Source organism: Centrocercus urophasianus, unplaced genomic scaffold (assembly GCF_019232065.1).
Source record: "Centrocercus urophasianus isolate 14NV4802_14NV808 unplaced genomic scaffold, USGS_Curo_1.0 seq_14, whole genome shotgun sequence".
Lineage (NCBI taxonomy): Eukaryota > Metazoa > Chordata > Aves > Galliformes > Phasianidae > Centrocercus > Centrocercus urophasianus.
The window spans coordinates 12,545,260-12,572,855 of record NW_024884586.1 but is presented as its reverse complement, the minus strand read 5'-3'; the positions used below and the strand labels follow the sequence as shown (position 1 = coordinate 12,572,855).

At 41.0% G+C, this 27,596-nt stretch overlaps 1 protein-coding gene across 3 annotated transcripts in view; it reads right to left on the bottom strand.

Moving 5' to 3' along the window:
* Positions 1 to 27,596, bottom strand: part of LDLRAD3 (low density lipoprotein receptor class A domain containing 3) — a 104,589-nt gene that overhangs the window by 38,518 nt on the left and 38,475 nt on the right. For all 3 annotated transcript variants that reach the window (XM_042814824.1, XM_042814825.1, XM_042814826.1), the window contains exons 3-4: positions 18,015 to 18,140; positions 14,350 to 14,484 (exon numbers count right to left, since the gene is read on the bottom strand). In XM_042814824.1, coding sequence (XP_042670758.1) covers positions 14,350 to 14,484; positions 18,015 to 18,140 — 261 coding nt within the window. The remainder of the gene's footprint in view (positions 1 to 14,349; positions 14,485 to 18,014; positions 18,141 to 27,596) is intronic.

The window sequence follows — 27,596 nt, the reverse complement described above, 5'->3', positions numbered from 1 at the left end:
AAGCGATATATATAACGCTCTGAAGAACAAGGTCCCTCAAGATGTATTACATTTTTTCAATTTTTTTTTTTTAAGGTATTTATAAAATTACATCAATTATATTACCCAGGTTTGAAATGGAAACAGACAAGCCAGTAGGCAGACAGATCTAAGTGTTTTATAAGCTGTGATATGCACAGTTTCAAAGCAGTAAAAAAAAATAAAAGTAAAAAAAAAATCCATCAACAACAAAACCCCCCACGCAAATATTATACTCCTCCTGCCCTCCAAAGGAAGGTCTCCTCCGAGTCAGATCTGCTTTCCGGATCCCTGATGCAATACTTGGTGAGTAAAACACGTTCCACTTTTACACAGCCTGAAAGCACCCAAGAAAACAGATACTGCCGAGTACTTGCTGCGTTTGCTGCAGAGCCAGTGCCCTCACTATCAGCATCTGGAACTGCAGCACAGAGCGATCCAGCCACTGCTGGGTGACAAGGGTCTGCGCCCTGCTCCCCTCAGCATCACTGTGCTGGTTGCTGAAGGCAGCTCCAGCTCAGGGATAGGCAAGCAAAATGGGGACGGGAAACCAGAAGCCAAGTTTTCCCCTTCCTAGGCCCACAAGATACTCCTTCAGCCTGAAATATCAAACGTAAATTACGTTGGGAAGAAGAAACTGAGATCTAATAAAAACAGAAAAAGGTAAATTCATCTGGACTGAGGGTGGATTCACACAATTTATCAGTCACCAACCCTGTGAGAACCACCCAAAATCAGTTTCATCCATGGGGAGGGGAACTAGTGCCAAAAAAAATGAAAGAGAAACATTATTTGAAAGTTGTTTTGAGTTCCAGAGATCAAAAAAGCCCCAACAGTGTAATAAATAAATGAAGTCATAACATCTGCATCCCTCCTGTATTCCTCCGAAATGATGCACCTATGCAAACACATGAGACTTGGGAAAAAAAATAGCAAAATATTAAAAGCAGAGGGCAGGAGGAGATTGGGACAGCATGAACCCTACACAGAACATTAATGGCAACACCCACACTTAAAGACGAAGGCATAGAGCAAGAGCTTAATGGCTCCCTAATGACAGAACGGGGCTGAATTCAGCTTGATCTCACCACTTAACAATTATCAAGCCAGAAGACACAGCCAGCACTACCTGATTATATCTCAGGATAAGCAGAATCTTCTTGCAGGAGCTATTTAGCAAGCCCCAGCAACAACTAGTCCACTGAATTGTCATGAACACTGCTTACAGAATGGTGTTAACACAAGGTGCATGTTCATACAGTTTATAGAAAGAGCAGATGCAAATCAGTGTGGCACAGAGCTCTTTTTAATCTCAACATCAGTCTCCATGCAGAAAAGCTGAGATAAATTCACTCCCTGATTCACGTTTCAAGGGAACCTAAGAACCAGAGAGTCTGACCTGCACACTAAACGAAACAACAGCTAAAGGTTAAAGTCATTCTGCATCTGCAATAAGTGACCAACATTCCAGGCTAGTAGAAGCCTAGAAACCAGGTAGTGAATCTAATACTAGGAGAGTTTGACTTAACTTTAGAGCTGAGGTGATGTCAGAACAGGGAGACTTATTGTGAGAATTGCAGAAAAAATAATCATCCAGGAACAATGAAATCCTCACTACCCGAGGCCTTGAAGCCCACACTGCACAAAGCCTGGCAGAGTGATGCTTCACAGTGCAAACCAAATCGGCAAGCATTGGACATCATCTTTGAAGCCTCTAACAAGGAGGGAAGCAAAACAAGTGTCTGTGTGGTATCTGCTCAAATCAGTATTCTCACAGGCAGGGAAGAGTTCTGCCTGCATTAAATAAAAAAGCATTGTAGAAAACATTTCCTTTTTTTAAAGAATTGTTTTTACATAAAAGGATGATGTTTTCAAATATGCCTCGGAGCACAGAATCTATTAAAACTGATGTTACTTTATACATCTAAACAGGCACTTTGGAAAACATCCACTATCGTAGTTCTTGGCTTTTTCATTGAGAAACAGCCATAGCACATAGGAGAAACATTCCCTTTTCTTTATACCAATCCCTGGAGGCATTAAAGGTCAGGTTGGATGGGGCTCTGAGCAGCCTCATCTAGCGATAACAACCCTGCCCACGGCAGGGGGTTGGAACCAGATGGGCTCTGAAGTTCCTTCGAATCTAAGCCATTTTATGATCCTATAATATGATTCTATGCAAAGGACAGAGGTGCTCAGCAACCTCATCGTTCTGGTTCTCTCACCATATGCTAGTAAAATGAGCAAGGGTATGAAAAGAGAAGAGGAAGAGCAAAAACATAAAGCAATTCCTTCAAACAGCCAAAGAAGAGAGAGAACATGTTGGGATCGCCAATTCCAAAGGCAGTTGCCATATGATTAATGTAACTACTTCAGAGAGACAACACTGAAGCCCCTGGATGAGCAAAGAAGTGAAAAAGGCTGGCTGACTTTGTTGCTGTTCCCCACAGATGTAATCAACTCTGGAGATGGAAAAGCTTAGGGAAGAATGGTACAGAGAACTCCACCCTGTCCCAAAAGACAAAGACTTGTGGTTAAAGCCAGGACTGACTTTCCTCCAACACAGCGATTGCAGATGGATAGCAGTGACAAAGGATGCAGGGTTACTGCAGCAGAACACCGCCAGCTCTCATGGACCCATTTCCCTTTATGTAGGAATGGGCAACTTCAGCTAGTGCACCTTCCACTTTGTACCTTAGCTGCTTTGACACTCTGCTGCCATGTGGTTTCTGCAAGTAGGGGGAAATAACCAACCCGTCATCCGCAGCTTATACCTAAGAAGAGGATTATTAACCCAGTTCCTGTGGAAACTTCCCCCTCCAACAGATGTTTAATGCAGCAACTTCTTCCACAACTCCCCCTTCCATTGCATGAACTCCATTCTGGTGTCTGACAGGAAAACACTGCTGCCAAACCACAGATCTAATGGCAAAAGCATCAGGAGACTGCTTCCACCTAGCAAACCACACGCACGGAATTGCTACCCGCGTCAGAGAAACTCAGGACATAAGCTATAAATCAAGGCAATAAAACATACGCAGTACAAATCATGCGGTAAAATAGGTGGGAAGAAAATTCCTGCTCTAACAGCTTTAGCACAACTGGGACAGAAACTCCTACTCTCACCTGACTGTGACTTCCAGACATCATTAAATGTGTAGCATTAAATCTCCTGAAGTTATAAACAAGATACACACTTCTTTGCTATGAATATCAGCCCATATCAGAGAGCTGCATGAAATAAAGGAATCTTCATCCAGCGTTCTCATAGAGAATGATTTATGTCATGTTTGGGTATTTTTCTCTTTGTGGTGTCGTTTTTCGGTTGGTTAGTTTTTATGTGTTTGTGTACATGCAGCCCAGACCACTGCCCATCCCTCCAAGGCAGCAATAAAACATGCAAACAACTGAGAAGAAAAGCTTTACCTGAGCAACATCATCTTGCACCACTTTAATTGTGTGTATGATCGAAGTCTTAAATTAGCTTAGAGTTCTTTTTGTTCAGCACCTCTGCAAAAGCCAAAACTAAGCACACGAAGAAGGCATGACACAACAACCAGGGACAGAAAGGAACAAGAAGGCGAGCTAACAAGAACAACTGAGGAAAAGATCATGATAGTTTACCAGAGGGAAGTGCAAATGTGCTGTCTCAAATGATGAATGAAAAAGCACAAAATCATGTTCCATCCAAATGGAAATACACGGGGCTTTCTGGAAGGACTGAACTGATATACTTTACTGATATACCAGTAAGAAAGGTACAGACCAAAAGCATTCCTGTAACTTCCTGGAAGATTGAAGTTAACCCCTTTCCTCAGTGTCTTTTTCCGTGTTGCTCGGTTCCCACCTCAAACAGGCTGTACAGTGCCCAGAGGCCCCATGCTGTGCTCCTTCTCTGGTATGGAAGTTATTGTAGCACCTCAGTACGTCTCCTCAGGCGCCTCCAGCCAGCACTTCTTCACGTTCAAAGTCTTGAAATACAGCCAGCTTGGCCAGGAAGGCACTTCCTGAATATTTTCTTGCAATTACCAGTCATAACTAGAATCTGATTTCACACCGTCACCAGCTAATCATCAGCTCATGGGGAATTGCACATCTAAAGGTGGTGAAAAAGGCACGCTGGAAGACAAGAGAGAGCCCAGCAGTGGCCTGTGCGAGCACTCAGTGATTCAATCACACTGGTGTTGCAAGCTCAACAGATGAACAAGATGTTGGGCTCCAGAAAGCAAATGTTGGCAGCCGATTCATCACAAAAACAATGGTATGACTGCAAGAGCTGAGTTTTACCACCATTTCCGCCTTCACATCTGTATCAGCTGCCTACCCCATAAGAGCAAATGGGAGGACTATGGACAAGCCATCCTTTCATAAAACAAAGTAAAATTTAAAAAAAAAAACAAAACAAACCCCAACAAACAATTAGGAAAGTGGTTGAAGCCCCTTCGTATCATGCCTACTTCTTGTCTGAAAGACAGGCTCTGCTCGCTGCCACCATATCTCATTTTTATCCCAACAGCTGCTTAGGCTTCACATACCTGCTGCAGCATCCTTGTGGCTCTTAAGAGCCCATTCCATCCCAACTGATCTCCAACACACTTGTCCCAATGTGGTCAGCCAGGCTGGCTTTAATTGCAAGCAAAAACAGCTAGAGAAAAACTTCAGCTTGGAATCTGTTAGGTTTTGAGCAGAACAAGTCTTCTCATCCTCCTGCCTTTTTCTGGTTGATCATGGTCATCCAGTTATTAAACAAGGAAATAACCTCTCCCACAGCACTGCTTTCTTAAAATCATAGATGTGCTCGTTGTTTTCTGCTTCTAGAGTGTGAAATAGGAAAATTAAATTTGACAGCAAATTAGTCACCACAAGGGCACTCTCTTTCCCATACAATATTCCTATAGCTATGAGTTCTTATAAGCACCAATGTCAAACACTTTGCAAAGCTTCCCATTTAATTGTACACAGTGACCCCTTTCCCTCAAGCCAGGTCCCACGTCCATCAGTCAGTCAGCAAAGTTACAGCCACAAAGGGCTTAAAAATTAACTGATATTATGGTTCAAATCTTTGCTAAGAAAAGTATTCTTGAAGAAAACTCAGCTTAAAGTGCCCTCTGAAAGCAAACTTTAAGTCTCTTCTCTAGTGGAGGGTAAATCACAAGCACCATCTGCCACGGAAAACCTTTTTCAAGAAGTCTAGAAGTGCTTTCCTGGACAGCCATCACTAAAATGAGGCTGGTGAAAGAGAAATGAGGACCTAAGAATAAGCAGCTGAACAAATGGAACATGCTTGTTTAAGTCCCTGAGGTTTTAATACAGGGTAACACACTATCTAACTCTTAAAAACACTGGATTCTCCAGATTATTTCCACTTAAGAAGTACCTGGTAATAGCTGCATTTACTCTGGTGCAATAATGTTACTAAAATAAACAAAGGTAAAGTAGAGAGCAAGCCTTGAAGATTCTGCTTTGAAGCCTGGAAGGATGTAATTCTGCACCAACGTTTAGACCCCACAGTGATGGGCAGGTGCTCTGCAGCTGACAGATAATATTCAGAAACGATTCGTGATATTTATTTTCCTCACATTGCTTTATAAGCCTTCATAAAGCATTCAAAAGGAAGAAGTTTGGTATTCTTCATCTGTAAAACAGAGATAAGGCATCCGACAGAAGTTAACCCAGAATGCCCAAGGCCATTTACCAAGACAGCGGGAGGAATAATCCAGACAGCTATCATTGCTTCTGCCTCTGCCTTCAGGACATGAGAACGTGCAGCCCATTTTCCAAAACTTCAGCAAGGTTGGTGGATATACTACCTAACTGCAGGTACAAACAGGACTTCTGTATCCAGTGCTTCCCACCTAGTACACTGCCACTTTCCCTGGCAGCCAATTTGCCCATTTCTACCTAGACAGCTGAACTGGATTGGAACAGAGATACTAAAAATTAGTTTGCAGACCAAACTTTATGGCACTACTTCACTGTATCCTCCATGCTTCCCCCCAGATAGTTCTTCAGGTTTTACTGTTTGCATAAACTCAATATTACAAATAAACAGAAAATTAATTATTCAGCTTCTAATTCCCATTGCATGTTGATGTTTATGTAATTGAAAACCATGTAATTGCTTTATGTTTTTAACATCCCTCATAAATATGGATTTTTAACGTAATCTTTTACAGCAAATTAGCACAGAATATCTGGTAATGTGAGATGGGGACGTGCGTAAATTTGGCAAGCTTGGGGAACAGCACACAGATTGAAAACTGTCTAGATGTCTCTCACCACTTCACAACTTTCAGTAAGCAGAAGAAAATTTCCTGTGGTGCCCAGCTTTCCAAAGAATGTTGATCATGCTCTGTGACACGAGTTTTAATGCAAGAGCAGCAAAGAAAAGAAAGCTAAGAATTCAACAGCCTCATCCTTCACAGATTTACAGGTACTGAAATGCTTGGCTGAGGATCAATCTTGGTTTAATCTAAAGTCTGGCAACAATTTTTTTTTTTTTTTTTTTTTTTTTGTGGTAATCCATTTGCTTATCAAGTTTCATTTGCTGGTTTTAGATCAGGCAGCATGAAATACCTTGCTCTGGAACCTTGGCTGGCAACTTCCGTGGGTTTTAAACATCACCCTGAAGCTATTTTGTTCCACTGTGAGTATAGCAGACTGGCACAGCAGCTGAAGTGAGACTTGCAAAAGATGCAAAAGCCATTTCCTTGAGCTGCAGAAAGATAACACTCCTGCTGATCTGGTGGGACCAGCATTTAGGAATGGGCGTGAAAACAAAGAGGTGCAGTAGCCACACTTTTATGTTAATAACACCACAACTGCGAGATATCCCCCAAGCACACACAGCTTCTCACATTGTCATTTCCCTTAAAATATACGAAATGGTATTTTCTGAAAGTCATGGTAAAATTGTGGCTATGTCAGCTAAGGGAAGCTTAAGGAAACCAAATTAGTCTAAACAAGGATTTCTCAAGAACGCGGATAAACTTGCCAGACCTATCCAAGTCCCCACCACATGGGGTCTTCTACGTTTGAGAGCAGTTCTGCATTTCCCATTGTGCTCCTTGGAGGCAAGTGCAGCGCAGCAGCACAGCTTCTAGCCGTAGAGACATCTGGCAGACCTGGAGCATTTATTCTTGCTGAACAGATGTCAGTAAAACTTTTCAACTTGGTAACCCTGCTCTCAGGGACTGTCTACAAGAAATTATATTGATTTGGGTCAATTACATAATTGATTAAGTATTAAACTGCTACAACATCTGATTACAGATCCTAACTTTTACACCTGCCTTGCTTGTGGCTTTGAGTTAGAACACACACAAGAGCTTTGATAGAGCTCACATCACAGATTATTTCCAGGTACATGTATGAAAAGATACAGATTGTAAGCATGTGCAAAACTAGCTTCCTGATGTTTCAGAAGCCACATCCACCAACCTCACAGCAGTAGCTTCAAGAAAATAAAACAAACAGAAAACTAACCTTCACAAAGACGATTGTGGGATGTTTCTCTTCCATTCACAAAGGTGTGAGCAATAAACTCTTCTGCTGCTTAAAAGAACAACCCAACTCCTAAAGAGCAAGGAAAGTCTAGTACTCTCCTCTCAATTTCCCACACAAACTTGCAAAAGAAGCAAGCTGCCCAAATCATTCCTGTTGGAAAACCATTTCTAACTAGCAGACAGCTAGACAATGATAGACTAAGATTTGCGAAGGCAATGGAGGTTAAATCAACGTAAGACTTTCTGCTGCCATTGCTAACACAGGTAGTTCTCACAGCTAGATTTAGATTGAAGCATTATGCCTGAGAGATGATTAATGCTAGAAAACTACAACCCAAGCTCTGTCCCTTCACTGAAGCTGCGGTGCTGAGGAGCAGCCCCAGTGGGAGAGTCATGCCAACAAGATTTTGGCCAGGCATGGAAATAGAGTTAAAGATTGGTGCGGCTGGGTCTGATGAATGAGGGTTAGGACCAGAAACAGAAGAGAAGGCCAAGCCAGCTGTCACTCTGCTAGTGACAACTCCTCTTCAACACTTAAACCAGGTAACCTTTGCTGCAGCTCTTTTCTACCTATGCACCTACCTACCTACTATGTACCACAGTAATTCTTTCCCAACCAGAAAGAAAGAATACTTCACCAAAACTGTTTTCTCCGGTACTGAAATAGGTATTCATTTCATTTTAAATACAAATGTTATATTTATTTTCCACATTAACTCTAGAAAAAGCACTTGGCCACCTGGAATTGATTCCTTTCTACAGAAAGTCAGAAATCAACATCTGTGCCTTTCATTTTAATTCTTTCCACTGCCAGCAAAAAGAGGGAGGCTGCTGTTCTGCAGTAGGAGCCTACTACTCGGTTAAATGACACTGACAACTTTGAAAAGTTAACACAATTCAGCAGCCAGGATGGACATTGCATGACACTGCCAAAATACATGGTACACCTCAACCACCCACATACTGCTAAAACCCTGTGGAAAAAGTATTTGGAAGAAATTGATTTTTACAAACATAAGTTCAAGAGAGAATTTAATCAGCCTAAAGAACAATGGGGAAAAAAGAAAGTCCTTTATTTTAAATTTGTCTTCCTCTAGCATGACATTTTTATCACCTATATTTGAAATTCTGAAGCATGGGCAAAGAAACTGGATACTCCTGTCACCTTTTTCTGGAACTGTTAATTAGGCACGTGTCGAAATGAAGGTAAAAATACAGACACAACTATTAAGAGCTCTTATTTCATTTCTGCACAGGTGACAAAAAAACATTCCATTTGTAGTATCAGTTTCCAGCTCCCATGGCTGAAAGTACAGCAGCTGAACTGTGACTGGCTTCTAATTCTTTTTGTAATTAGTTTGGGAACACCAACTACGGACCCACCAACAAAAGAAAAAAAAAAAAACGACACAAAAACCTACCAAACAAACAAACAAAAAAAACAAACACAAAAACAACCACCAGATTACAGCGGGGATCCAATACCACAATATTGGAAAAATGGCTCTTCCACCACTACTGTGGAACTGTGCCTTTAGGGCTTATACAACATCCTCAAGTCATCCCTGCTTACAGAACAGGAATCATACAAGCTAGAGACCTAGGACTAGACACCCATCCTTACTGTCTTTAACATGGTGAGCCCCGAGTGACACAAAACCTTGTCTAAGATTTAATCCAGGTCATACAACTGACTTTTACACTAGCCAAGTCATCTGCTGCTGTAACTGCTTTCAGCTTCAGCCTACCAAAAGCAGGGTGAACAGGAGATACATGAGGAGGCAGGACATCTCCCAGATGCACCAACACTCTTTTAAGCCAATTTCTTTTTCATTTGGAGACCTGAAGTCACTGCTTATCTGGCACTATGCTATAGCTGCATACATACCTGTACCAGCTGTCCATCTTAACTTTTAGTCTCTATGCAGATGCATCGCTTTGCCTCTTTAAAAATAACCCTTATGAAGACAAAATAGGGAAAAAATCCTGAGATTGATCAGAGAACATAGGAATGGAGAAAAGAAGCAATTCATAGGTGACAGAAACACCTCCATCTAGCAAGTGTTGTAATGAAAACAAAGCTATTAGAGAGCTACATTCACCCAGGCATAGCCTCCTTTTAATGAAACATTCAGTGACATTTTATTTGTATCCTTTCTTGAGCTCCTGCTTCTGTTCAGTCTGCCTCTGAGTATTACGTTCCAGCTGTAGGCTGAATTGGGCTAAGATGATGCACAATAATTGCCAGTGGAGCTTCAGCTTACTGACTGAGTCAATAACGAGTCAAAGAGACTTGAAACGTGCGCAGCCAGGCTCAGACTACAAGGCTTAGGGAAGTATAAGTGATATCAGAGCACTTGGGAATTTCAGAATTTCAGTTTGCCACATGCAAAGGGCTGACTGTAAGCTCCACATGGAGTGGAACCTTCTGGGAGCTCTTTGTGCTTTATAAATCAGGTACTGTGATATTTCACTGAAATTTAGAGTATGTCCGTACCACTTGGCTGTCAGTTTGTTTGACACAGGGTCAGATTTTTCAATGATTCAATATGGTGCCTGTTTTCATACAAGCAATTTATATATGCTATAGAAAAAAAAAGATCAGCTGAAAGTCATGTATGCTTCCAAATTTGTTTTAGAATACTGCGGGATATCAAAATCCTAATAAAAAAATCAATGAAAACTAAGTAAACATGAAGTACCCATACGTGCAGCTGTGGCCATTGCACTGTAGAAATTCAGAACAGCAATCAGCTTCAGGACACATGCAGAAGATGTAACTTGACAGCAGTGGTACTGTTTACTAACAACTGCAGGGTGACAACTGGAACATTACTGAAGCCAGCTCGGCCAGCGTGAATACAGACCTGCAGCAGTAATACTCTTTTCCTAGGCAACGTGGCTAAAGCTAATAAAGGATTTTAGCAATCTTAGTGGGAAAGAAAAGAAGGGCCATGAAAGGCAGAGGAGTTTGAATTAGAACAGCCAGTATGCTTTGTTGGTGGTAAATCTTTCTAGACTAAAAAGCACAAAATGGAGGATAAGCTGAAGGAAGAACCTCTGTAAAAATACATTTAGATAAAAAGCAATTAAGGAAATAAATTAAGTACAGTGCTAGAGGTGAAAAAAAATTTACACAGCTGCTGAAAAATACTAAGAACAAGGAATCAGTGGACTGCTGTCAGAGCAGGAAATTCCCCCATGATTGGCAGGCCAGTGGTGCTGCTTGGAAAGGTTACCACCATAATTTAACACAACATGTGGCAGATACCCCAGGCAATCAGAGGAAAAAAGCAGATGGGTGGGAGGTACTTTCCTGGAACCAGAACAAAGCCCTAGAAAGAGCAATTCTGCATGAGCTACATATATGTAACAGTGTGGATAATGCAAGCAGTTATACCCACCATCCAGCCTTATCCCAAGTGGTCATCTGGATAAATATAAGAGACTAAAGTTAGGGAAAAGTCTGGCCATTCCACTTCAGTGCTGGAAACCAAAGATCATCAGAATGTAGTTGGGGACAGATTAAAGGAACAGCTTCAAGGATTACCATAGCACCTAAAAGGCCTACAAATAATCACTGTTGGGAACAAGAATAGAATTATTTGACTTGCTTTCAGACTGTTGTGGCCTAAGCTTTTATAATGTCCCTTTCCTCATGACACAGAAACCTTAATAAGACATTCAACGCTGGGTTACAAGTGCTATGGGAAAAAAGAGCAGGAACTTGCTTTCAGAAAATGGGACCTTCCTCCCATTTTTGTACCTAAATTTTGTGGCACTTGACTCCTGCCTCATCCCCAAATGTACTTACTCCTATTTACGACAAAAATGAATCTTTACAAACTCATGACTTCAGGTTCATTGCAAAACACAGTGTTCTAGCAAAGCTACTATTTGTCAAGGATATGCCTCTTGTCAAAGCCAGGTCAATACATTTTGCAGGAGGTCACATTCTCTTTTCCTAGTCTGTATAGTGACCATTCTTGATCAAAAGGACTCTTTATGCATGAAGGAGTATCTGACACAAACCAAAGAGATTTGCTACTGCAGTCTTTCTGTAATGACAGCAGGATAAAGGAGGCCTTTGAAGTTCATGGAGGAGTAGGAAGAGGTGTTAATTTAAAAAGCTTGTCAGTATACACAAGAGCAGAAGGAGAGCAAAGTACCAATTAATAATTCACACTTCTATTCCACATGTTATCTTAGTATCTCAAAACAGTTTGCAAACATTGATTAAGTCTCACAACATTCACCTGAAGCAGACAAGCATAGATGAAGTTCTACCCCTACCAGCCAGGATGTTACTCTGGGATCATTTTGTTTAGCTGATCTGTGCCTTTTCTTCCCCATCTGTTAAACGGTGATAATGACAATATCATACTACAGGGAGAGGTTCAGAAGTTTAGTGATTGCTAAATCAACTATTTTTTTATGTAGGGAAATAGCACACAAGGGCAATCTCCTGTGTCAGACTGAACTCAATTACACTGAATTAAAACAACTACTCTTGACATGACGACACGGCTGGAGGAAAGAAAATCCTCTATCTTGATTTTATAATGCCCTACAGATGCACTCTACTCTGTCCTAAGTACCCAAGAACACTTGAGTTCTAGTTAATGACCAGGATTGTTGGATGCTGTGTTAATACAAAACTCATCATAATTACGCTAATTAGATCTGCTATGTAAAGAATCGTGAGAAATGAAAGGCTCTGTCCACTGTAGCCTCTAAATCTCAATTAATACAAAGGTGGTTTTTTTTGCTGGTGTTTGGGAGCCAGGACTGACATACCCATAGATGCAAACTCCAGAGGGACTCTTCATTTACATTCTGATGAGGAGCTGAGTACATTACACTGTTTAATCCTCACTTGGAAAGACAGTATACAAGCATCACCCATTGACAGATGGGGACATGGCAATTCAGGGAAGCTCTTGAACTGCCACAGGACAATCACACGCACTCACCACAATCAGAATTTCACTCCTTATTCCCAATCTTGTACTTGGACTTGTTTTTTGTTTTTTTTTTTAAGCACATATTTATATTCATAAAAACAGATCCTTGCTGCTCTAATCTAATAAAAGAGAGTTCCTTTCTCCATGTCTGGGGCTTTTTCATGCACAGAAAGAGGCAGAACTACTCTGCTTAACACCCCATAATAATATGACTTTTCCAGAAGGACCAAAGATCAAGACAAAGTAACAGCTTCATGAAATACAGCTCTTTTCTTCTCCTGAGCCTGACAGTCACTTCCAAAAGCAGATTGTCATGACAACAAACAACCTGGAGGCAATCCAGCCAATTAATCTGCAGAGGAAGCAGCCATCCCAACCTTGGAAAAGAACACTGCTGCTTTAAGCTTCAGATGCCAAAAAAAAAGAAAAACCCAACAAAAAAAAAAACCTTACCACATGCATTAATCTTACTGGGCTGCCTTAGACCTGTAGTGAAAAACAATTCACTCTACAACACAGCAGCACTACTGTAGCAGCAATACAGAGCACCAGACCCTCAAAAGGTCCTTTTTCTTCTTCTTCCCCAAGACAACCACAACACCAGAGCCGGCCAGCTCCCTCTCTGGAGCTTCATCCAGGCAGATTTATGTTCCCAGGACGTGACACAGCCCTGGCAAGTAAGAGGATGACCCGTTCAGCTTTTACATCTTCAGCCAAAGGAAAGAGCTCATAGGTTAAGCAGAAAAACCACACAGAACACATCATCACATACCACTGCTGTAAACTCTTTTTTGTTGACATTGCTGCTGCTTGTTTTTGCTCTTCCCTTATGAGTTGTCAAGAATATTTATCACCATGTTGAGCTCAGAATTACTTTCTCTTTCACGAAGGGCTAAATCATCAGAACAGCTAAATATTGAAGTCATTCTCCTTCAATTTCTCAGATTTCATCTTCTTTCATACCATCCTTTATCTCTCTCTTCATGTGCTCTGCTCTCTATAGGCCCAAGCACACTGCAATTTCCCAGCAAACACCCAGCGAGACTTCCATCTTTCTCTGCTCTGGACTCTCAGTAGCAACTCAGACATGAAAAGGTTTAGAAGATGATTCCTGATACATATCACTTGTCAACCCCAAGTCATTCATTTTATAAAATACCATGGTATTAAGTTACAAAAACCAAATGTAAGAAATGCTGTATGTAGTTACAGAAAAAGTTGAAAAGAAAAAAAAAAAATACAGAAATGGTGTTTTGAAAGTCTCAAAAGATTCATACACAGTTTTCAAACAGTAATAAAAATTTCCTCCCTGACTTCATATTGTTCTCTTAATAGTGAAACAGGGAAAGCTAGGAAAATATTGTATATATATTGTATATGTACCATATATATACTGTAGAATATACTGTAGACTTGTCACACAGTGAAGACTACCCTGCAGAAAGTAACAGTGCAAAGAGGTCGCATAGCTTTAAGCCTACCCAGACTTACTATCTGGCAAACGGACAGACCACCAAACTTCCTCAAACTGAAACTTTATTACTGATCTCTTAGGTCCAACCCATCTCTCCTAGGAGTCACTAAATGGATTCCTAGCAACTTCAGTGAGCACTGGATCACAGATCATAAGCACTTCCAGCAAAAGTGTTTTTTTTAAATTAATTAAGAGAGCTACCAACCTTCTGAGCACTGACACTGGAACGTGCGCATGCACACTACGTGTTTCACTCTCAGTAACTGCAGATTAGGAAACCACAGCTCTAGTCAACACAGGGCAACAACAGAAACATAATTTCTATGTCCGTAAAGCATTAATTAGAGTTAGTATAATGCTGCTTAATAGAAAAAGAGCCCATTCCTACCTTGAGGACTTTCACAGCTCTCCTCATCGCTGTTGTCTTGACAGTTATTTTGACTGTCGCACACGAAGCTTTTATCAATGCAAAGACCATTTTTGCAGTGGAATCGGGCAGTAGAGCAAAGCAAGGGATTGGCTGCTGTGAAAAGAGAAAGATCTTTCATCAGATACTCTCTTAGGCAGTGGAATAGCCTTTAGGTAATTAAGGACAACAGGTCACAACTCAACAGCTGATCACTTCACTGACTATGTGGAAGTAACTTGGCAATAAAACATACCTTGCCTCTTTAAGCAGAGAGAGATGAAATTTCTAAATCATGCAAGATTCACTAGAAGTAGCAGAGATTTAGTCTACTCTCAATTGTAGTAATCCTGTTCTTTCATGAGAGCCCTCATCACAATTGCTGCTAGATACTCAGCTTTTGCCCCACTCAAAATTGTATGGAAGGTAGCACTGCCTACCATAAACATGCCTGTTGCTTCCCATTATGACAAAGTCAGTTTAGCTCAAGTTTTATTAACCAACAATCCAAGCTCAGAACTGCAGCACAGTGTTTAATCTACCTCCTGTTCTGCTCTTTTTTTCCCACCTTGCTCATCCCCACCCATGATTTTTTTTAACTGATCCAATGCTTTTCTCAAATTCTCAGTGTTTGAACTTGAAATTCGTTCTTACAGTTAAAGTGCACTCAGAAAATCCTTTCACAAAATATGGCCCTGTGAGTTAGGTGAATACACACTCAGCAAAAGCAGAACAGTATTTAAGCACACTCATTCAGGAAGAGCCGTTTTCACTCTTTAAACCTAGCATCTTACAGCATATTTGCTGCTATATACAGTCTCATTTAAAAGCCTCAAGCAGCACAGTTCTCTCAGATTACATCACAGATTCAATGTGTACCACTGCTAAGGATATTTCCTTGATATTCATCTTGTTTTCTCTCTCCTAATTTCATCCCTCTACTCTTACCTATACTTCAGCATACATGACTACATAACCCCCCTTTGAACAATGTTTGCACCCTTCACATACAGCCTTATCCTCCTACGTAGTCATGCCTTAGCTGAGATATGCATAATTTATATCTTCTCATGAATCAATCTCTTTGTCCCTTAATTTTTGTCACTTTTCTCTGAACTCCCGCCAATTTTTGATAACGAGGTGACTGAAACTGAATGCAGCATTCCAATTGAAAATCTTAAAAAGCTGTTGAGATGCCTTGTCTGCTTCAAAGTGATCCTCTGCCACAATAACAAAGGGGATTACAGTTCCCAAATACTAACTAGCTTCCTATTTTTTATTCTTTTAAGTAAGAGCTGCCCTTAAAGAGACTTCAAAAAACAAACAAACAAAAAAACCACAACACCAAAATCACCACACTTTAAACCTTCTGTGCATATAATCTGCAGTATACCAGTATACATAACAAATACTCCTACATGTGGCCAATTCCTCCACCTCCCTGAAAGCGTATTTATTACGAACATGCAAAATTTCTTTTGGTCTGGAACTGCTGCATACTTGCACAGCATGCTGATTTTGCAGGTCACTTTAGGACCTACGGCACTGTTTCTCTACTTAAACAAAGCTGCGACTAGACACTTAGACGTGCTGGAAAATACCACGGGTGCACTTCAACAGCACAGAGGAAAAGGAAGATCAGTAGCTTATTATCTGCTGTAAGGCCTTGTTAGAGCTACATGCCACAAGCACATCAAGCACATGGGAAATTAAAGAATTCATAACTAACTCCAAGGTGGCATGCTTTAAAGTGAAACCTGCCATTTGTCAGTCCACTACCTCAAGAATATTCAAAGAAAATTCATCAAAACCTCTTTCTAGTCCATCTGTTTAAGCGTAACCCAAAGACCATAAAATCTTAGCCTTCAATCTTGTTTCACTAACTTCATCCTCTGCAGAGGTGCTATCACGCTGCCACAGCCCTCCAAGGAGCCAAAGCAGACTCTCAACCAACAACAGATGGCACCTTTAAAAGATGTTCATGCTGCCATAGAGATCCCAACACGCGGGGAGGCACACAAACAAGAAAGGCAAGTCCTCCTAGAAGCAGACAGTGATAGATCTCTATAAAGATCTCCCCTTTTGTTATCTTTGAAAGCTGGTGTCTGTTGTCCTCCTCCTGACCTTTAAATGACATTAAAAGGAAAAGCCCAGCCTGCTCCAACAAGAAAACGAGCTGCTATTTGCTGCAGGCTTCCGCCTACAGATCCACGCAACATCAGGGCTTTTAACAGCTCCTGATAATAGCAGCAGGGCTGCTGGATCGAACATAACCTTTCCTTACAACTATGATAAATCCCTGCTAAACTTACAGAGATAGCAGATCTATGCAGCCACACAACAGGGTTTTAGTCCACGTCAAGTCATACTTCAAATGATATCCCTGCTGTGACTTTGCTACAAAATGCTGAACAGCTCAGGGGCTCAAACTCATGTATTGGCAGGCATTTCTGACTTGGAGAACCTGCTTCTCCTTTAAAGATCCTGTTTCACTAAATAACCATTGCCTGGCTTTTTTTGTTGTTTGAGAACATGTATAGACAGAGAAGCCTAAATGCACTGATGAACAAAGAATCTTCTTCAGTGATAAAAAATAAACAAAAATGTGAAAAATAAGTGAATAAGTGAATTCAGTGAAAAATAAGCCAATAAAAACTGAACAAGTCTAATTTGTAATATTTGACAAATGCATATTATACTGAAATACAGAGAACCCGTTCAAAGCAAACATGAAGCTCAAATCTAATTTCAAGATTACAAACACATCTTAATATAACATGCTGGCATTATGTACAAAACAAAACCAAGCTGGACCTTATCATAGTTGTCAATTGGATCCTTAAATATACATGTATTATTTAAACAAGGCCTGTTTTTGTGATGTAAACGCCACACAAGATTCTCTGTCACTGACAGCAATAAAAGTAAAAATTTTAAGAGTGGTGCTAACCAGCCAGCAGAACAGGAGGTAGAAATGATTGGCTCAGAAAGGACACATCTTAAAATCAGTAAGAAGAAAAATTCCACTGAAGAAATCACCCACTTAGCTTGGCTAAATAAATACATAAATAAAATGCAGCAATGAGGAAAAGATGGAGAATACACTAATGAAAACGACGCTGTGTTTGTGTATGAGTGAGTGAAAACTGGACACAACCAAAACCAAGATGAAAGCAGGTGAAACTTTGCCTGCCTTAGTCAGGCCATCCCGCCATTTTGAAATGCAGTGGTTTGCAAAGACATTGCATGTCACGCTACCACTACTCTCAAACTGCTTATTGTAAAGACGGTCGTTCTTCTGCAGAACTCTCACCCGAGATTCTGAACCAACAACCAAGAAAACAACCAAAGAAAAGCCCGGAAACATATCGGAGGAAGTAGTGCCTGCATCTGACAACACTAAGGCCGAAGAGACTCTTCTGAGAGGAGGACCACAGTTTACATTTCCTGTTGAGGCAGATTTGACTGTTATTAACACTATCAACGTTTGATGCTACTGAGAGATTCTCTGAGAGAAAAAAAAAAAAAAAAAGAGGCACACAGATCAACCAGGTTATCTGACTCAAACTAAAGCTAACTAGTGTTCCTGTCTATGATTAGCCGAAAGAAAACAAAATGCCTTAACTGGGAAGTAGACTGATACTTACTGCAGTTTTCCTCATCGCTGCCATCAGGACAGTCCTCAAAGCCGTTGCACCTGAAGCGGCCAATGATGCAGTGGATTCCACTGGCACAGGGGAAGAAGGTGGCACCACACTTGGACTTGGCTTTTGCTGAGAGAAGAAATGCACAGAAGATTGCAAACATTAGGGAAACGTCTTACAAAGGTTAAAGACATTTCAGTAACAGCACAGGTTGCTCTGGGAAGCCTGTAAGCGAAGAATACAAGGTGGACAGGGATAATGAACATGGCAGCAGGTTTGAAGAATTTGGGAACTGGAGACCAAAGCGGGCAAAGGCAGGTTTACAAGGAATCAGGAAACACCTGGAGAAGGAAAAGGGGAATACACAGACATGAAGTGAGTGTCTATGTGAGAATAATAGGAAACATAAGAGATCTTCATTAAAGCATTTTTAAAGCTGCAAAAGTCAAATTCAGAAAAAAAACACTGTAACTAACAGTTCCTCTAGTTAGCACAATTTATGTGAAACTAGGTGCAAAAGGAACGTGAATTCCATCTCTTACTATACAACTCTCCATCATACAGCTTTTATTATAAAGCTCCCCAGGACATAAACTGCATCTATTTCACAGCACTCACATAGCCATTCATAACACTAAATACTAACAACAACATCAAAATGTGGTTAAGAAGCGATTATAGAATCTCATTTGATCCCAAGTACTTCCTATTTTTTTTTTACTTCACTGCACAGCAACTCTTCATGGCAGGGAGAAGAGAACGCTGCCCTCAGCTAGAGTAATGCAGATGCTTCCACTACATTGCTCAAGGCAAGTGCCAATTCAGTCCTGTGCTACCATCAGCCCAGAATTTATTTAGCTGTTTGCTTGTTTGTTCCTTTTTTTTTTTTTTTTTCCCCTCAGTTTAGCATGACTTCATTTTCTGCGATGCATCATGGACTAGAAAGTCCCCTGAAAACAGAAGCCTGGCTGACTGCAGGGAGGTGAGCATGGAGCATCACCAACACGCCATAATGCCATCTGTGGACCACTTACAGGAGAACAACAGAAAAGAAGCCAGCTAACTGAAGGACTTTGGAGTGAACTGCTCCTTCTCTCCTTACTTTATACCAAACATAGAAGATGCATTTGCAGCTCCTGGGTTTTGTTGATAGATCTGGATATCACAGTAGCAGGCAGTCTTTTTACGTAGCCATGTGGATTAATACACCAAAATGGACAGTTTTATGAGGCCAGGACAAAGTCAGGGACAACAGAAGAAATACAGGGGGGAAAATATATATATATATTATACACACACCAAATGGGGACAAAAAGCATGAGCACTAATGTGAAAGGGACAGCCTTAAACCACAGCAATTGTAACTCACACTTGATTTAGTATCCTCCCCTATAAATTCCTGCAATTTCCTCTCCCGCATTTTTTAACTGTTATTTATTTTCATTATACCAGTAGTTTTCAGTTAAGTAGGATGTATCACTGATGTATTCACCTACCACATTTTCTGAAGAGAATCCAAGGTTCACTTGGAAAGAAAAGGTGAACCATTACTTTGTAGAAAAACAGGTTGATAAATTACCCTGAAGTAGCTCCTGTGCTCAACAACACCGGCAGTGCAAAACCACAGCCAAGACACCTGAGACCCTTAGTTCTTAACAAAACTTCAAAGAGAAACTTCTGTGCTGGAGTTTTGATGCAGACTGATTTCAGCTAAATAATTCAGTTTAAGCACAAGGTCTGATGCAGTGCCATACCCTAAATCTTTAAACAAAAACACCAAAATAAATGCTTCAAGAACAAACTCCACAACTGTCACCAAAGAAGTCCATATTAGCATTTGACATGCCAGTCAGCCAAGCTGCTGCTGAGAAAGCGTGGCCATAACACTTAGACACAAAGAGATGCCCAATTCTTAAGACTTCCCAGGGTCTGTTCGACCTAGAGCTGGCGATTGCAGCTCCTCACAGGAGTGGATGGGCACAGCTCTGCTCTCTGATGAGTGATGGGGCCCCAGGGAACAGCATGGAGCTGTGTCAAAAAGGGTCAGGTTGGGGGTTAGGGAAAGGTTCTTCACCAGAGGCTGGAACAGGCTCCCCAGGGCAGAAGTCATGGCCCCAAGCTGCTGGACTTCAAGAAGACTTCGGACAAGGTTCTCAGACAAAGAGTTTGAATTTTGGGTGGTTCTGGCTGGAGCCAGGAATTAGACTCAATGACCCTTGTGGGTCCCATCCAATTCAGAATGTTCTGTGGTTCCTGTGATTTGGAGACTATAAAGTTTCTGGCCAGCCGTTCAACTACCCTTTATCATCGCTGAAGATCTACTCAGATTAAGGTTTCAGGATTATGTCCTTCTAAAATTTCTAATATGGATAACCTCTCAGCACAGCCTTACTCTTCCAGAGAGACCTCAGACTATGAATTGCAAAACTGGAGCTTTTGGCACTTTGAATGGCACAAATCCCTGAACTTTTCTGATCACAGCTCCAAGTGGTGGCAAACACGGCAGCAGCTCAATTTCAGGAATGACCAACACGCTCCTCAGCCACTGCAGCTGGGTCCTTGTCCATAAGACAAGAGGGCCCAAAGCACCTGAGCTACCACTGTCCAATCATAAGCAGTATTTAATGCTTCATGACATCTAGAAGAGAAAGGAGCTAGACTGATCACAAAAAAAAAAGTCAAACTTCTGGAAAACGCTTTCTTTAGTTTATCCAAAACATCCTGATACCCCATCAAAAAGAGGGAGAGACCATTAGGGACATGGTTTAATGCAAGTAGTGCTTGGACAATTACACATAGTTTAATTGAAAACTTTCCCCTTAGACCTTTTCATACCTCCTCCTCCTCTTGGAACACCAGACAGAGAACAGGATTTATACATCTCTTTTTTTAAAATGTTGATTTTTTTAATCTTGAAGGAAGGAAAAAAACAGTAAATAAAATCCAAATGCAGTCCTGCATACTTGCTATAGGCATAATAATACAGGCACCAACCAATCCCAACCCAAACTCACATTCACAGTGGATACCCTGAAAAGATAAAGGAATGTTTCAAATCCCACAGTGACTCACTATCCACACAGCTAGCAGTTTAGTTGGCACAAATAGAACTCTATTTTCTAAGTTCCAACTCCAAATACGAAATTTTTCATATGCTGTAAATAAACACAGAAGAAAAATGAGGAATTAATAATAGCTTAATCCAAGCCACATACTCCAATTCTTGAGACCCTCATTACGGAATTTCTGCTCTATTTCCAACTTGATATCCCTTCTGTCCCCTGGCAAAGTTTTCCTGAGGTTTTCAGGCAAGTGTTGTTTGATCATTTCTCACAAAGTTCCTGTGAAAAACACAGTCATTTCTTCCTGAGCAAAAATGCACCTTCCCATTCTGCAGTGATCTCTGGAAATACCCTTAACGTGATGAGACTATCCATTTTCTTCAGGTCCTCGGCCCTTTCACAAGTAACAGATACACCTACCTGGTTCATGACTGCCTGTGGCAGATTCAAGACATTTGCTGCACTATTCACAACATTTCTGTAGTTCCTACTCCTGTTACATGACTGCTATGATAAAGACTTTCCTCTTCTTTGTGCATCACTGTGTCTTCTGTTGCACAGGCCTGAATTTTTCAAGTGGATCTGTACATGAAAAGACTCCCATTTATTTAAAAGAAGTTGCCTGTTTGGCTCATTCAGTAACTTCAGTCTTGAGAAGCTGTCAAGGACATAATTATCTTTCCAGTCTATATCCTTCTGTCACACTTGGCTGAAATGGGGTTCAGGATAATAAAAAATTACTTGGATATCAGGAGATGGCTGAAGAGCAATAAAAAGCGAAACAGACGCCTGTGGATCATCTGACCTCATTCAGCCTTGCTAGTACAATCCACCAAGGGAAAGGGAAGGGAAAAGCTGGTTATTTTAAAAGGAATTGGCAAGTCCTCTCTAGCCCAGGACTCCAGAACCTAAGCAATGGAGAGACCACACACTGGGTGGAAGGGGAAAGAACTAAAGGCCACACTCAGAAAACGACAAGAAATCACACAGCAACTTACCAAACTGCGTCTACAGAAATGTTACTCAAATAGCAGATCCAGTCTGGATTCAGATAGTAAATCAGTTGCAGAACTATAGCAAGTATTAAAGCACCCTAAAGGACATTCAACCAATCTGCAAACCTGTGGTGGAAAAGTGTAGATTCAATGCATTCCTGCCCTCAGCTGTTACCTAGTCATGGCAGAAGAAATCACAGAACATCAGGGGTTGGAAGGGACTTCCACAGGTCATCGAGTCCAACCTCCCCGCTAAGCTAAAGCAGGCACCCTACAACAGGTTGGCATCCAAATGGGTCTTGAATATCTCCATAGAAGGAGACTCCACAACCTCTTTGGGCAACCTGTTCCAGGGCTCCATCACCCTTACCATAAGGAAGTTCTTCCACATGTTAGTATGGAACTTCCTATGTTCAAATTTTAGGCCGCTGTTCCTTGTTCTAATGCTACACACCAACAAGAAGAGCCTGGCCTCATCCATTTGTCTCCCACCTCCCCTTAGATATTTGTAACCATTACTCAGATCTCCCCTCAGTCTTCTTTTCCCCAGCCTGAACAGATCCAGGTTACTAAGCCTGTCTTCATACGGGAGATGCTCCACGACCTTTATCACCTTTGTGGCCCTCTGCTGGACTACTTCTAGGTGATCCCTGTCTTTTTTGAACTGGAAAGCCCAGAACTAGATACAGTATTCTGTATCTAGTATTCTAGATGTGGCCTTACGGCAGAGTAGAGAAGGAAGATCACCTCCCTCAGACTGCTGGCCACACTCTTTTCAAAACACCCCAAACGCAGGAGTGAAACATTATTATGAAACTGTATTTACATTGAAAAAATGGAATTCCCACAGTATTTAGGCAAAAAGGTGGCAGTGAATCTCCACACACAGGATGAATGTCCTCTGGCTTTTCTAAATACAGGAACTCTGATCTTCACTACAAAGCTCTCCTCTTCACTTGGAATTCAGACGCAAATAACAGGGCTAAGATGCTCACAGAGAACTTCTGGCTACAGTATAAGCTTGCCATATACTCCCCCCAGACTTATTTGCTTAAGTTCAAGAGAACTGTTTTGGCAGTTAGGTATGCAAGTATGTGAACTCACTCCTTATGCTATGCAGAAATCAATCCTCTCACTCCCTTCCTCTAAGGATCTTAAAAAAAAAAAAAAATCAGTAACTTCCACTCAGAACCAGCTGTACTTTCCACAGATTTAACAGCTTGAAGGCACAGTTCTACAGTATTAATAGAATTTTTTTTACTATCTTTAGGGCATAAAGTGTGAAACAGAAGTATTTTTCAAAAGTTGTAATCTGTTTTATTTCTCAGCAATATGATGAACAGTAGGGGAAAAAAAACAGATTTAGCATATACTATATAAAATCACACACTGTATATATGAATAGCCTTTTACAAAAGCAATTCTGACATGCCTGACTTCACTAGAAGATCTTTAAATGTGACTAGAAGGTTACAACAAAACTTCTTCAGTATGGGCTAGCATTTTGTTTTCACACAATCATCTGCTATGCCTGTTCTCCAGTTGAAGACAAAAGCATCTAACTTAATGAGTTTTCATGTGGGAAGAGAAGACGCTTCAGAGGCAGAGTACTGAGGAGACAATAGCCTTCACTTTTGTGAAAGACTGAAGTTATCTTTCCTCAAAGTAATCTTCAGTGGTCTAGAAGTCTAAATAACCATCTACAAAATTGTCAGAAAGTAGATGAGACACTAGAAGAAAGTGTAGGCAAAAACCTTGATCTATATCCATTCAGCAAAGTGATTTCTCACTAAAAGAAGTATTTTAGAGGTCACTACTTTTTAGAGAAAAGCAAAATGAACAATAATTTCATTCAAAGCACAAGTTCTAGGTCAGTTGTTACACTGACTGAATTCAGCCATCTCCAAACTTATTATTCAGGATTCACATAAGCAGGACAGAAAGCACTAAGGGAATCCAGCAGCAGGGGAACCCTCCTGATGAGGGTATTGGTGCGCCAAGGATTTCAGTCCCTCACTCCCTCTGTAAATAGCTACCTGACCTGCACTGCATGCTGCCACTGATTGCATCCATGAGTTAAACCTGTCCCAGTTCCAGGCTCTCCAGTCGGCCTACCTCCCGACATCCACCTAGAGGAGACCGTCAATAGGATTAAGTAATTAGCACCACAAACCCTCTTGATCTCCTTGCATAAAAAGCCATCAAATGTTAGCGGATATTGCACTTGTCTTTACTCATGTGTAAATTTCTGTAATTGAGCTTAAAATGAGAACTTCACCATGGTCACTTCATTATAAACTGTATTACAGCTACTCTAAGTATTTGGTTGCTTAATCATGAGTGAAAATAAGAGTTAATTCTAGTTTGATAGTCCAAATCTGTGAGCCATTTGAGTAAGTGACGAAAAGATTAGCAGCTGGTTTACAGCATCTTCTCAATTAATGCAGATGCTCATTTCATGCACTGTTTAATGTCCCGTTAAAGTTCTGTTTAAAAATTCTGATGTTTGTCACATCTCTAAGAAACTTGATACAAACCTACTAGAGCTGGTCTTCCAGTGGTTCTGCTGGCCAACTGGCATTCCAAGCTGTTTTTATAACCCTGAGAACAGCATGTGCAAATAGCAACTAAAATACCATTTGCCATAGATGGATGATTCTCCCTTCCCAGCTCAGTTTCTATACAGTAACTCCAAGCTGAAATATGTCTCTGCTCCTGCCCCCCTTACTCTGCATGAGTGCCAGCAAAACCTCAACATTCAATTGCTTACTAGTTGCATCAGTGGAAGTACACTAGAAGGTAGCTGGTGAGAGATTTCAGCAGCAACCTTCTATCTCTGCTTCACTTCTCATGAGTCCTGCAGTACAGGCTGGATTCTTGGGGTTATATTACCTACAAGTAGCTCCAGAAAGAATGCTTTGCTTGAGTGAAAAATAAATGTCCACAAAACAGTAACAATTTCATGGCATAGTCAGTTTTACATTGGGAACATATCACAGGCTGGGAGATCAAGGTTTGCTTTCGGCTTTCAGAGATTTGCTAACATCTCACAACTCAGACTTTGCTATTACAAACTCTGCTGCTGGAAGACAGATAACACAGAAAAACACAGAGGCAAGTAATAACCATGCAGGGCCTGATAGACCTTCAACACAGTGGAAGCTAAGCAGTGGCAGCACCATATAGTTGCAGGCAAAGGTGCAGCAGAACTTGTGATTAGCCTTTGAAGTTAGGTTTGCATAGTAGCTTGGGTTTCCTTCCTAGAATTTCAGGAGTTTTTCCCAGGTTCATAGGAATCTGGAGGTGTATTTGACTGTTATTTGTAGGTGGCGTGCTGGAGCATCAAGCAGTGAATATGCTAGGATAACCAGGAGAAAAAGGAAGCAGTGAGAAAAACAAGGATACTTAAAACCATTCAGTAACCTCACAACAGAGGTCTTCTAAGCAAATGCATACTTTTATAGAGGAATTCCTAATTTTCTGCTATAAATTCTACTTGTTACAGAAAAAAAAAAAAAAAAAGATTTGCTGATTTCATTAGCCTTTTACACAAATGAATGGTTTGTAAATAAGAACTGGGCCACTGAAGATTGTTTTCATACAACTTTGTAAGATTGCTGTGCATGTAACATCTGGCAGCTGGAAATTTAGTACACAGCAACACTGCATTAACATAAATACACAAAATCTACTCTGACTGCAGATTTTTATTGGTATGAGCCTTACAGTTTGCAAGCTCTGGTAGAATGTTTCTCCTTTCCTTTGTTCTGGCTCTGTTGCTAGATTTTCTCATTCTATGTTTTCCAGAAAAAAAGTAGTCAAGAAAAGAATTACCTATTTACAGATTTCATTACAGAATCGTGCATTCCTCACAGGCATTTGGAATGCACTAGACTGAGGTGTAATGTAAGGAAGTAGACCACAATGGTACTGTTAGTCCTGCCTATATGGAAAGTTAAATTCCCAGATCATACTCCGGAAGGGAGAAGAAGAAAAAAAGATAGCTTAATACTTCCACAATTTCCCACAGCTTTTAGCGGGAACACAGAGTTCTGAAGTCGTGATGTTTCTGTAGTCATATTACTTATTTTAATACATGGCTTTTATAGTTGTCTTCATGCCTTCATTTCTTATGTCATCTACCCTCACACTCACCAAGGGACTGCAGAGCACATTTGCTTGCTACCTCACAAACAATAGATCAACCCTTCAGCTGCCTCTGGAGTCATTTATCTACAGCAGAGGCTTGTCATCATCTCCACACTGCACACAGACAATGCCTGAAGGTCACAGCCACCTCAGCCTCTGGTTAGTACCATGAGCCATGACACAGCCACTCCACACAACCTGAAGCAGTAGATAGAGGTTAGAACTAAAGAGCATAAGCTGAGCTCTAGTACTTCTTGTGTTAGAATCTTAAAATAAAATCCTCAAGTGGCAAAGTAATTGTCATGCTGATGTTCCACTTTTGTAAGTGGCAGGTTACTAAATCACTCACTTGTAAGTATTGATTACTTATCTATCTTTTATAAAATGTGATAAACTTTGATAAAACACTCTTTACAACAAGGGAGCAGAGCAGAGCCATCAGATCTGTATGGAAGCTTTCCTTAGGGCACGAGAACTCTCTATCCCCAGATATAATAAGTCATGAAAGGAAGACATGAGACCAGCATAGCTGAACTGAGACCTGCTGGTCAAACTGGAGAGCAAGAAAGTGTACAGGCAGTGGAAGCAGGCACAGGAAACCCAGGAGGAGTATGGAGATGCTGCCAGACTTAGGAATGGCATTGGGAAGACCAAGGCCCAACTAGAAAGGACTTGGCAAGGGGCATAAAGGATAACAAAGGCTGGAGAAGAGAAGGCTCTGAGGTGAGCTGATTTTCTTATCTAAAGGGGGGTTATAAGAAAGAAGTAGACAGACTTTAGCAGGTTCTGCTGTGACAGGACAAGGGGAAATGGTTTCAAACCAAAATTGCGGAGATTTAGATTGAACATAAGGAAGAAGCTTTTTAAAATAGGAGTGGTGAGGAATTGGCACACGTTGCCCAGAGATGTGGTGGAAGCCCTGTCCTTGGAGACATTCAAAGTCAGGATGGATGGGGCAGTGAGCACCCGAAATAGTGTAGGTGTCCCTGTTCACTGCAGGGGAGTTGGATTAGATGACCTTTCAAGGTCCCTTTTAACTCAAAAGATTGCATGATTCTATGATATATTAAACAATGTAAAGGCAATAATCTTTACAGATGGGTAGGTTTAGTACTACTTGTGAGTCTGGATCTGCTGCTGTATTTCTAGGAGATTTCAGCTGGTTCAGACAATCCCTAGAGCTTACTGATGTTACTTCCGAATTGGGGAAACATTCCTTATTAACAAAAGGCTGCATCCCACTCTTCAGAGCACTGAGCTCTGACTGTTGAGCCCTAAAGCCTGGTATTTAAAAGGATAGCAGCCAGAGTTATTTTGTACCCTTTGTTCCTGTACATGAAAGCTATTCATCAGACTGACTCTGCTGAGTGGCTAAATCC